The sequence below is a fragment of the Crocodylus siamensis genome, chromosome 4 (assembly GCF_052110815.1).
Source record: "Crocodylus siamensis isolate JL-2025a chromosome 4, ASM5211081v1, whole genome shotgun sequence".
Lineage (NCBI taxonomy): Eukaryota > Metazoa > Chordata > Crocodylia > Crocodylidae > Crocodylus > Crocodylus siamensis.
The window spans coordinates 92,702,522-92,714,994 of NC_143398.1; the positions used below are offsets into that span (position 1 = coordinate 92,702,522).

The 12,473-nt window shown below is 42.6% G+C and overlaps 1 protein-coding gene across 2 annotated transcripts; it reads left to right on the top strand.

The window, feature by feature from the left end:
• Positions 1–1,322: 1,322 nt before the first annotated feature.
• Positions 1,323–12,466, top strand: LOC149866071 (histidine ammonia-lyase-like). Of its 2 annotated transcripts, XM_090042877.1 has the most exons (13): positions 1,325–3,032; positions 3,469–3,529; positions 3,658–3,685; positions 4,283–4,357; positions 4,458–4,530; positions 4,624–4,690; positions 4,816–4,853; positions 4,941–5,066; positions 7,404–7,543; positions 9,852–9,899; positions 11,228–11,375; positions 11,486–11,581; positions 11,710–12,466. In XM_090042877.1, exons 1-13 carry the CDS (start codon positions 2,786–2,788, stop codon positions 11,817–11,819), a joined length of 1,257 nt encoding a protein of 418 aa, XP_089899003.1. In that variant the 5' UTR covers positions 1,325–2,785; the 3' UTR covers positions 11,820–12,466. The 2 variants fall into 2 exon arrangements, with proteins under 2 accessions (XP_089899004.1, XP_089899003.1); XM_090042878.1 differs by lacking the exon at positions 11,228–11,375 and having other exon boundaries at positions 1,323–3,032; positions 11,710–11,828.
• The last annotated feature ends 7 nt before the right edge of the window (positions 12,467–12,473 follow it).

Below are 12,473 nucleotides of genomic sequence, written 5' to 3' on the forward strand. Positions count from 1 at the left end.
GGTGCATTATTCCATGATGAAAATCTTCCCAGTTCGCCCCCACATGAGAAGAGCCCTGCTTCTTGCACTCCTCTGGGCTAACCTGAAGGTGTGCAGGGACAAGGGAGGAGCACTCCACCGCCCAGTAGAAGCTGTAAGCATACAGGCATTCACACAGATTTTCTTGGAACAAAAATAGTGGTTCCCAGCAGAGGTCACTCGTAAGAGTTTCTCCTGGGAGAATAAATGCTTGTACATTTCCCTGGTGGCTAACTCTTCCTGGGGACAAGGAATTGCGCTGTGGGAAGATGCTTCCCAAGCCTTCCCCAGATTGGGGGCACTCTGGTCTGGAGGAGGTGTGGGAGGAATGCTGCTCCTGCCGCAGCTGTAGACCAGAAGGGGAAGAGCAGCTGCTTCTTGCTCTCTGGCTCCTCCTCAGGCAGGAAGAGCAGGGGAGAGAAGGCAGTTTCAGGCAAAATGCCTGTACTGTTCCTTCCCTCAGAAAAGTTGTTAGTGGTAGAAATTTTCTATTGCTGGAAATAAATGCCCGTTTGTGGCCATAATGTGTGGCATAAATGTATTGGTACAACCTAGCTCCCTCCTTCAAGGGGAAGCTATTCCCCTGTGCTCTCTTTGCAGGGCAGAGAATTTGCTGTAGCAGGTACTTACAGCAGTGTGTTAGGTAGTCCTACTATGTTCTAGCACAGCAGTGGGAATTATTTCAGGTGGAGGGCTGGGTGCTTAATGAATTTTGGTGAGCTGTCCAGGGCTGCGAGGGTAGCCCTGCCCCTTGACAGGTGCTCTGCCCCTTGGTTGCTATCTTGGGACTGGATGTCCTGCCCCTAACACCCCCCAGAAATGCTCCTTTTGGGAGGGAAGGGTTGTCAGCTTGGAACCAGAAAAAAAAACAAGTCAGATACTAAAATTCAAACACCTACTATAACATTCTAATTTTATTACAAAAAATATTTTTCTCGTGATTTGTGTTTGCATAGCGTATATAGAGATGATTGCATAATAACTCAAATATAAAGTCTTACTCTTGTCTATTGTGTGTGGGGGTGTGGTTGGGCGGGGCAATAGGGTATGTTGCAGGCTGTGTGCATCTGTGGAGGGTGGGATTTGTGGGTGGTGAGGGACTTTGGGGGATGGGGACCCCTCACACACTCCCCACCATGATTCACAGCCCCTGCCGGCGGCAGCAGCAGGCAGGGTTGCTCGTGTCCAGTGCAGGCATTGCTATTGGCAGCACGCTGCCCTGGCCAGCACTGCATACGAGGGCAAGAAGCGCAGCCAGGTTAGCCCGCTTCTATTGCATGGGACTCCGTGTGGTGCACGTTGAGTTCCTGCACTTGCAGGCCACCAAGGAAAGCCCTGTGCAATGGAGCTGGCTGCCTTTGCCGCTTCCTGCTTTGCAGGTCCCAGGACTTGGTGGGGAAGCAGGGGATTTGGCTCTCCTCCAATTCTGATAGAGTCATGGCACATGCATGGCACGGAGCAGTGACGGCAGCTGGCTCCAGCACGCAGGGCTTCCCCCGATGCCACGTGAGTGCAGGAACTGCACATGTGTCGCATGGAGCCCCTTGCAATAGAGGGGTGCCAGTGTGGCTGCACTGCTTGCCCCCATGTGCATTGCTGGCCAGAGCCGCATGCTGCTGATGGCAGCACTTGCACTGGGCACAAGCACCCCTGCCTGCTGCTGCTGCTACCATCAGCAGGGGCTGTGTGCCATGGTAGGTGGAGTGTCTGGGGGGTCCCCACACTCCGTCAAATCCACACTCCACCCACCTGAGCTCCATGCCCTCACCGCTTTCCCGGGCACGGGTTCTGCACTGCCACCAGCCCCAGTCCCACGCTGTGCGTTGCCAGCCAGCTACGCAGTAGGGTAAGTTTGGTAGGAGGTGTAAATGTGGGCACATTGCTCCCACCCTTGTGGGCAGAAGGGCTGAGTGGGGTACACTTATTGGTGGGCCAAATGAAATTGCCTGGTGGGCTGGATTCGGCTCACAGACTCTATTTTCCCTGCCCCTGTTCTAGCCCCTTAAGTGCAGGAAAACCTACCGCTTAACATCTCTCACTGGGGAAAAGGCTCACCATCCCAAAATGTCATTCATAGTGGGAGTTCTGGGATGGAGCTCTCATCATGTAATTTCTATGTGAGGGACTCACCTGGGTGGGATTCCCCATATCTCCAGATGCAATTATTTATATACTCGGTGCCTTTTAAAAGCATTATATTTCAAAGTCTTCCCCTTATATCTACCTATATCTATTTTCAAGTTTGTCTATTATGAGCAGAAATCCTAGTTTTCTCTAATTTAAAAAAAAACCTAAATGTTGGATCCAACCCCCCCATCTACATTTTTCCATGATTAAAATAAAACACCGCTAATATATAGATGTATATATAGCAGTGTTTCATTTTAATCCTAGAAAAATGTGGAATTTGAGTTCCTTTCTTTCATCAGAAAATTGGGGATTTTTTTTAAGCCAGCGAGAACCAGGATCCTTGATTATGAGGCAGAGAAAAATATTACTTTTATTGGAAAGTGTTGTGTGTAGAATTTGTGTTGGAAAAAAAATCTCTCCTCTCAACCATCCTGCAGATGCTGAAAATCAAAGGTCTTTTCTTATCTAGTTCATTTGCACAGACGGATGTTTGGGGGTGGATTTTTGCCTTTTTCTGATTGGAGCATTGAAATCCTGTCAGATGTTCTGCTTTTCAGGCTAAAATGCATAGTGAAGACAGCTGCTTGATTATTGGAGCTCTTCTCAGTGGAGGGACAAACAGAGACGGAGACTAAGTATGCCACGGTACACAGTGCATGTCCGAGGGGAATGGCTGGCAGTGCCTTGCCAAACTGGTACCAACACAATCAGATGGCTGGGAGAGGAAGCTGTGAGACGTTACATGAAAAACAAGCCTGATAATGGGGGCTTTGCCTCTGTAGAAGCAGTACCTTTTTTTGTTCGGAGATGTAAGGGCCGTGGCTTTCTGGATCATGATGATGCTGTGGAGGATGTCCTAGAGGACAATGAGTTTGTTGAAGTTGGTAAGCAACCCCGAAATGTTTAACTATGCAGCAGCTGTGCTTTCATAGGCGTTGGTAAAGTGTGTGCATTTATCTGAAATGTTCTACTGTATTTCTGTGGTAAACTAAGTTTAAGTCTCATGGGAAAATACTATATGCAATCTCAGTTTAGAGAACCAGGTTTTAAATTCTACAGCGTTCCCCAATCTGGTTAAGCGGATTAGGGGTTGAGTGTTCAATATGGCTTGGATTTTTTTAGACATTTTCTTGAGTTTTTGTGTGTGTGCAAACTATGAGCGCATTTAATGAGTTTTCTTAAAAGCATACGCAGGTATCTGGGTGGCTATAAGTTTAATATTCTTAATGGCTTATTATAACTAATAACAATGTTCCCATCTGGCAGCACAGAACTGGAGAGTGTTTTCATTCTGTTTGTATCTTATGTTTTTCCTTCTAGTTATTGAGGGAGATGCAATGTCTCCAGATTATATTCCATCTCAGCCGGATGAAATTTATACGTATCCTTTACTAAGATTTATTTTTTTCATCTTGCAATTGTCACATGCACAGAGATAGAAACACTGTTCTTAGAAACTAGTTGTTTCTTAGGTTTGTGTGTCCCTTATTTTCCTTTATGCATCTTCAGATATAGCAAATACCGAGAACCAGGAAAGGTGGGAATCAATAATATTCTCATTAAAAAGTGCTCCTATTCTAGTAGTTTGTTGTTGGTTTGGGTTTTTTTGTTTTTGCTTTTTAGGGGGTGGGGAGAAGGGGTTCAAAAAGGAACTGAAGTGAAATCCTCTGAACAGTGAAGACCTGATTGCTTTATTGCCCTGTCAGTGTTCAAAGAAAATACAGTGTCTTTATTTGTCTATGGGGAAGAAAGACACGGACCCCACAGGATATTTCAGATTGCATGGCTTGTTTGTAATATGAACTAAATTAGCATTCAGAGGACTCGGTCAATCCTGCAAACATTAATTACCAAGCATTATAGTAATTACTACAGGGAACAGTTTCACCAACGCTACAGCAGAAGCATTTTGCTCAGCAGTAAACGGCTGCAAGATCACCCGTGACTGTTTAATGCACAATGTCAACCATTTGTATTTTGTTGGTATTTTTTATTAGAGTTGTTGTTATGAGATTGTGGGTAAGCTCCATATCAGAGAAAGCTCACTCTTGAGTTTTCGTGGTGTGCTTTGATTTAGTTATCATGGTTTAGAAACTTCATATACACACATCTCTAAGAAATGTCTGTTGTGTAGTATATTTCTTTAGATGGAGACAATTTAACAACAGGGGACTTGGTCAGTTTGGGAAAGGGGCTCTACAAGATCAAGGTAAAGGATTTGAAAAAAATCTGACTTTTGTATGTTTTTGTTTATTCTTGTGCAGTTTTTAAGTAGAGGAATAAATAAACGGTGACATTGTTTTTTCCAGCTCACACCTCAAGCTGAAGTTAAAGTCAGACAATCAAGAGAGGTTATTGAAAGCATTGTAAAGGAACAGACTGGTATTTGCACTCCCCCCCTCCCTGCCAATTATTAATTTTGTGTCAGTTTAAATGACTCTGACTCCTGTTCCTTCTCTGTAACATCTGTTTCAGTTGTTTATGGAATCACTACTGGCTTTGGGAAGTTTGCCCGGACTGTCATTCCAAACAGTAAGCTCAAGTATGTTGTCCGTACTTCCTTATTTATTTAAGAAAATGTCTGGAAAAGAGCTCTGCATCATTTCAATAGTTTATTTTTAAACACTGTCAATTGTGGTTTTTTTAAATGTTTTTTTTTCTTTGTAGGGAACTCCAAGTGAATTTAGTTCGCTCCCATTCTGCAGGTAGTAATAAAATTGATTTTGATAGTTTCCTCTTCTACAATGTTAGCACACAGGTTTTTAACCTGGAGGTCATTGCTGTTGTTGCAGGTGTTGGGAAGCCTTTGAGCCCAGAGAGATCTCGCATGCTTTTAGCTCTAAGGATCAATGTCCTAGCAAAAGGATACAGTGGGATATCCCTGGAAACTCTGCAGCAAGTTATTGATGCATTTAATGGTAAAAGGATGTTTAGAAATGTAATACAACTATTGTTTTATTATTTATGTTAAGGTTGTAGCAAGAGAACCCAACAAACATTGTAGCCCCTTTGTTGGAGACAGTGCACAAGCTCATAGTTAGAGACTGTCTCTTACGCTGTGAGTAGGTAGCAGAGGCAAAGGGTGGGAGAAAAGCGTGCAGGGAACAGGACATTGGGAGCCGAAGTTCCGAGGCTTTGGATGACCTCCCTGCCCAAGATATAGGAGGAAGTCTGCAGCAGAACCATATGCCAATGTCCAATGTCTCAAATACTAGCCCAGTCCACGTGCTCTAAAAGTAGAATTAAAATGTCAGAGGGGACAGGAGTTTCTAGTGGTGACATGTCTCAGAGGAGCTAGTTTGTTAGGGAGATGGGGACTGGAAGAGCAAAAAAAGGGGACCAATGTGATGTTTAGGGGCAACACTCATTCCCCAGTGCTTCCCTTCTTCCACAAAGGGAGAATAGTTCCAGTTCTCAGCAGTTCCATTACTATGGCTATTTCAACTTAGTTTTCACCGTTGTTTTTCTCCTATAGCAGTGGAGCTTGTCTGACATGGAGCTCTGCCTTTTTTAGGTTGTGTTTGGATTGAAAAGTTCACACCTATTTGAGAAGTGGCAAAGGAGCCTAGACTATTGCATAACACATTGTTGTTAGTAGCCAGCAATGACTTTGGGTATCCAACTTAAGACATCTGCTAAGGGGTCTGAGTTTCTCATTAGTGCTGAGCACCAGCCCTCTGAAAATCAGAGTTCTTTTATCCTCTCAAGTTGGGCACCCGTAACTGAGGTGAAAATCCCTAGCGGTGTGTGAAATCTCAGCTGCTACAGCAATAGCAAACTTAAATGCTGTTGTTGTAAAAGGCCTATGTGCCTGTCCATTGCAACTCACTATGTTCAGGGATTTTTAAAACCTTTCAACAGCAAATAGTTAGGGGGTAAAACTTAGCATATACGTTTCTGTCCCAAAATGAGATCGTTTTATCATACATTTTGAAGTTGTAGCACTTAAAAAGTGTAATGATTGGGTTTCCTGTTGGTTTGTTAGTGACAAGGAGTCTTATTCCAAGGGAGGTAGACCAGATGGATTGCCTTCAGAAATTAACTTTCTAGAAAACGTGATGCTCACTGATCTTGGGGTTTTGTTTTGGGGGTTTTTTAAATTAAAACCGTCTAACAGTTCCTAGTACTTCCATGTGCATGTATGTGAAAGTGTGCCTACACTGTGGTGGCCGACAGTTCAGTCTTGCCACTACAGCAATAAGCTCCATTGATACAAGCATCTGAAATGAGGTGGTGAGGATACTCTGGAGGGTTGCCTCAGGACCCTGTTTTAATGGCCAAGGTTTCACCATGGGTGCACATATAGCTACTAAATAAGCCTTTGCTGAAGAGTGGGGGTATGCCTTGTGGGAGATGTGAAAGTTAAGAGGAGTAACATGGTAGCACAGAAGGTCTGTTAAAGGAAGATGGTTATGCTTTCAACAATACATGGCCAGTTTAAAGATGAGTGGGGTTGTCATTTGGTTTCATTTTCCCCAAGAGGATTCAGCGCTCAAAAATATGAAAAGTACTTCCATGCTGTGTGTGTATGTACATGTGTACATATACAAATTATAACTATAATACAGTCTCCAAAGTTTGATTAAGATCAGCTACCATGGTCTATTGGCTCATTCTTGCCTTGTCTGAGGGTTAAAAAAATGCTCCATGCTACAAACCCTGTGATAGGGAGCTAGGTAGATCATGCCTTCAGGGACTGAAGCTCCATCCCAGCTTTGTTCAGGCAAGTGCGTGATGCCAGTATGATCTGTATTTGGACTGAGATTTCCAGTGACTTTATCAAAGCCATGTAATATTTGAGTGAGTTCCAGTTCCTAAAGGATTCCCTTAGGATGAGGCCTTTAACATAATTAAAATAAGAATGTGTCATTTTTATTTTCTCCTCCCCATAATCTGGAGATGCTGTGACCTATGTGATGCTTTTCCATTCCATATAGAGCTGGGCTTTCACCTTAACTCTTGGCTTCTTGTGCTTTTGTGGGACTAAGGTATTTTAAAAATCAAAACTGTAATAGATTTATTTTGCTGAATAAATCCCTGTTGTGTTTTTTCAAAACACTGCTATTTTTTGGAACTGCAAACAAATCCCAGTTTGCCCTGGAAGAGAAGAATGATCGAAGTTTTTTATTTAATTGGCCCATGTTTCAGTATGTAACTACAAGGTTACCTGGGGAGGATTCTTCCACTTTGTCTTTGTTTTCAAGAGATGATGGATGGCAGCTCTAACAAAAAATGGGTTTCTGTTTTCTTTTTAGCATCTTGCCTGCCTTATATACCTGAGAAAGGAACAGTTGGAGCCAGTGGAGACTTAGCCCCACTTTCTCATCTTGCCCTGGGGTTAATAGGAGAAGGAAAGATGTGGTCTCCAAAGAGTGGCTGGGCTGATGCTAAATATGTAAGATCTATATTGGTGATCAGTACACTTCACCTGTTTACTTCCATTGGCTTTGGTTAAATAATGGGTGTTGTGGGATGATAGGAGAGAGTTTCTGATCAAAAACCACACTATATTCAAAACATTTAAAATCTTGTGTATTTTGTGCACTTATGATTGAAGTATTTGTTTCTGCAATAGACATAGACTTTTAGGGCTGCTGCCAACATTAGTTTGCTGTACAGGACTAATACTATGAAGAAAGGTAAAACATGATAACAGAAAGTGCAAATCCATGCATCATGGATTTGCCACCCTGAGTGTTATGTTAGTGCCTTCAGATACATGATCTCATGATACGCAGAAGAACTATGATGCAACATACTACAGGTACTAGGACCCAGTGTGGTGAAGTGGGAGTCTCTGGCTAGCCACAGGCCTAGCTTCCCACCTATCTTTCCTGCCACGCCTTGTTGGTAATAATTAAGTTGTTCATTAAGGCAGGAGCCTGCCCATTGTACACCCTGATACTGGGGGGCTATCCACGGGTCCATTCGACCCCTACACCACAGCCCAAGCCTCACAGATGGCATCTCAGGCAGTTAGCTCAACCGTTGCCTTCACCCATTAGATGTAGCCCCCAACCCTGGGGACCTTCAGCCTCCGTAAGCCCTGGCCCCATCTCAGGCCCAGTCAGGACCCCAAGCTTCTTAGCTCTTCGTGGGTGTCCCTCATGCTGGACCCCTGGCCCTTTTGACCCTTTGGTCCTGGCCTCAGCATTGACCAATTGAGTACCTCAGCAGGGTTTTCACCTCCTGCCTGCACTTATGGGTTGGGGTCCCTCATTCCTGGCTCATGTGCTCCAAAAGCATGCCTGACCCTGGAAGGTCACTCCCCCAGCAGGCTCAGGTGACTCAAGAAGCTTACCTGGCCTACTGTGCTCTGATGTTACGAGTAGCCTACCTGAAGGTGAGGGCTGGGGTTAAGGCGTGGCTACTCGCCTTTCACTGGGGTGATAACTGGCCTGGCATTTCCTAAGGGGTCCCATGCCACTGAGAGCCTCACCAGGCCATCCACTCCCAGCTGGGTGCAGTTTTAGGTCACGCCCAGGACCAGGAGCCTCCAAACCATCCCCTACAGCTCCTCCGTTACGTCCAGGATGTTGCATGGAGCCTTGTAGCTAGGCAATGTTACTGCCTACTGCCCTGTTTATATAGGCAGCCATGGATCTAAAATGGCTGCTGCAATTAAGCACCTGCTGGCTGCTTGGTTCAGGCCTTAAAGTGGCAGGAACCAACAGTGCCCTGCCACACCCAGGTAGAAAGATAAGATGTAATATTACATTAGCAAATCTTCTGAAGCTAATGAATTTTCCATCTTGAAAACATCAGCTTTTTCCCACCACACCTGAGATGATTCCTCAGGAGAAAGGATTATTGGTCTGGTTTCCAAGTAAGTAAAGATACCAAGGTGTTCTCCAGACCTGAGGAGAGAGGTGTTGCTAAGACTTCTTCCAAGATTATAATGGTGTTAAGTAGATACATTTCAGTAAATACATGACTTAAACATATATTCTTTTCAGTGGATTAATTTGGGTTGAAAGGAATACTTTCAGAATTATGTAGCCCATTCAGCTGCATTATGAAAATTTATTTTTAAAAATTGTATTCCATCACTGCCATGATTGATCAGTGCTTTGATTGATCCATGAATATCCCCAAAGATGGGGATTTCTTAATCTTTTTCTGTTCTTTACTGGCTAGTATTCTTATGGCTTCATCGATAGCTGAAGCAGAGCAGGGCACTGACCCTAAATCTGCTGATTCTCCATCCCCAGTCAATTAACCCTACACTGTCCTTTCTTACTTCAGTGTCCTGGCTGCTTCTGCATCTTTTGTGAGAAGCTGTGCAGTCCCTCTTGTGTTCTTGCTTCTCTTCTTCTCCCAGTCTTTCACGGGTTCTGTTCTTTCAGTTGAGGGGATTTGGATAGGATTCCACTTACATTTAAAGCAAGACTGCTCCCTAATTTTCTGTAAGAGTTTTTATTTCAGGATGTGGGATAACATTGTTACTCCTTCATGGGCTTGGACATCACCCTTTCTAAAGCTCTTCCAGACTTTTCTGACTGAGGAATGAGAGTACTGGACTAGACTCTACATTGACCAGTATCTTAAATGTCTATATGCCAGAAATTCCCCTTTCCCTTTGTTGTGCAGTATTGTAATCTGTTCATTAACAAAGGCAAGCCAAAGGTTGAACTGTTTTGCTGAGTGCATGCAATCAAATACTTGAAATGCATATGTTAAATCTTTAATAAACTACTTTACAGGTGTTGGAAGCCCATAATCTGAAGCCAATTACCTTGAAACCAAAGGAGGTAAGAAAAAAATGTACTGCTGCCACCTGGTGACAACCCAACCTACCTAATCAGTTGTTGCTTCATGTTTATGATGCCTATATTTAAAAAATGAGTTGAATTAATGATTATTTTAAATCAAGTTTTCAAAGGGAATTAAATATTGGACATGGGGAAACATACCAGAGACCTCATTCTGAGATAAAAGGTATATCCAGCCTATATATTAAGGTTGCACTGTTGGAACTCTGTTTTTCTATCAGTGGTAAATGCCATTAATCCACACAAACCTGATGAAGAATGCTTTGCATTCAGAAGCTTGTCCAGCTTTATCCCAACCATGCAGTTTGTCCAGTAAAAGATATCACCCAAAATATTCTTTTTGCTCACATCATTTCTGGACTATCACAGCTGCAGTATTGCTTCATCCACAATGCTTTTCCATCATCAGTGATTCCTGGGATAGCCATCAATGGAAGTTACTTTAATTCTCACTGATACAGACTGACTCTAGTCAGGAGCTAAAGTGGTATAATACTAGTATGTTCACATCCCATTTTCATAGCTACTATTAAAGCAGTGCAAACTATCCTCTCACTACTATTTCACACAGCACCAGACTGTGCAGAACTGACCTAAACCTGAACTTATCTGGTCAGTCTTTTAAGTTTCACTGCTCTGGAGTCACCTCAGCCATCTATCACCAGAAACATAGGGTTTTCAGATGGATTTTTGCTGCTATTAATATAAATATATGGTTAAGTTTCAGATGATCTGTAATGGGGACCAGAAGACATTTTGATTTGGTAGCTGATAAAAAGAAACATATTTGTGACTTGAAAAACATATATTTTAAAGATGTTTACGTGCATTCGCCAGCATTTGCACAGTACAGATATTTACTGGCACGAACGTATGAATCTGTTTACTAAATAAAACCCACACTGATAAAATCTTACTAGGCATCTAAGCGTAAATCTTTGTATGCATATGTGATACTCTTGCTCTAAGAGTAGATCATAGTCATTGTGTAAAGCTCACAGTACCTGCAGCAGGAGTTCTAATCTAATGTCCACTAAAGTTAGTGGGAGGTCTACCCTGAGCTTCCTAGGTCTAGTGGTTTATGCATACCTAATTTTTAAAAATTGCTATAGTTCAAGCAATTGGTGGCTTATCTATACTAAAAATAACCAGATAGCTGAGATAATTAGCATCTGTGTCCCTTTTCTGATTCCACTTAGGACAATTTAGGAAATTGAGAAATTTCTTTCAGTTGCACAGAACATTAGAATTAAAATAACAAACTGCAATGGGCTTCCTTCAAGTAAAAGCCTGCTGTCTTTTTGAAGGGTCTGGCTCTTATCAATGGAACACAGATGATCACTTCTCTGGGATGTGAAGCAGTTGAAAGAGCCAGTGCTATTGCTAGACAAGCTGACATAGTGGCTGCACTTACACTTGAGGTCCTGAAGGGTACAACTAAAGCCTTTGATACTGGTTGGTACTGAATTTTTAATGTACTGTATTTACTGAATGTTCATTTGCTCCTGTTGGCAGCAGTTAGTGGAGAGAAGGCTAGAGAGTAAAGATCACTTTTGTTCTAATAGATATTCATTCAGTGCGTCCGCATCGGGGGCAGATGGAGGTGGCTTTCCGATTTAGATCACTGTTGGATTCAGATCACCATCCATCAGAAATAGCAGGTGATTAAGCTTTCCTTCCTGCCTGGCATGACAATGTTTGATATATAGGGCAGTCTGATGACTTTCAATGATGCATATAATTTTTTAATTCAAGAACTCCTTCTTTTTTTTTTTTTTTTTTTTTGCAGAGAGTCACAGATTTTGTGACAGAGTCCAGGATGCATATACATTGCGCTGTTGTCCTCAGGTAAAAGGTAGTTTTCCCTTCCCTCATGCAAGAATAGGTCAACGATGCTGAAATCCCAATTCCAGTTGAATATCAATTATGTGTTGGTCATCTCCTTTAAATTACATTATCTTATGGTTCTCTCCAACACTGGTAGATCTTGTGCTCTGTCCACATTCAGGAATGAATTCAATATGGGATGAGCTCTGTCCGGCACTATTAAAACAAAATTCTTCAGACAGTCAGTCATGGGGATCAGAAAACATTTTGTTTTGGTAGTTTAGAAAAAAGTAATACATTTATGACTTAAAAAGCATCGGTTTTATGTGTTTTTGCTGTAAATGCTTTGCCTGTGTAAGGAGCTAAACAATTCTAAGATTTCTAAGAAAAGGGGTTTTCTAAATGTAACTCCCTAAAAACATTTACTGCGCTATAGTCTATTGGCTAAGCTTTAATTGCCATTTATTTTCACCAAGATGATGTTGTTATAGCTAAGGAGAAAGCTAATGCCCACAGGTGAAGCACATACATTTGTATCATCATCATAATCATATTAAGTCAGTTCTGAAGACTACAGTATGTCAAGCATCCCCAAGTTTTCATAAAAATTTAAATCCTTATCTGTGTAGAGGGGCAGAGTCTGAGCACCTTAAAGCATGGGTGTGCTCCTAAACCATAGAGTTACTGAAGGTCAGCATCCTGAAGATGAGTCCACGTAGAAATGAC

What these genes read in the sequence shown, in the direction of transcription:
- LOC149866071 (XM_090042877.1), top strand. Translation starts at nt 2,786, where the DNA reads ATGCCACGGTACACAGTGCATGTCCGAGGGGAATGGCTGGCAGTGCCT. An exon ending in CAGCCGGATGAAATTTATAC is followed by an intron (nt 3,530 to 3,657) that starts GTATCCTTTACT and finishes ATGCATCTTCAG; the next exon opens with ATATAGCAAATACCGAGAAC. An exon ending in AGTTCGCTCCCATTCTGCAG is followed by an intron (nt 4,854 to 4,940) that starts GTAGTAATAAAA and finishes CTGTTGTTGCAG; the next exon opens with GTGTTGGGAAGCCTTTGAGC.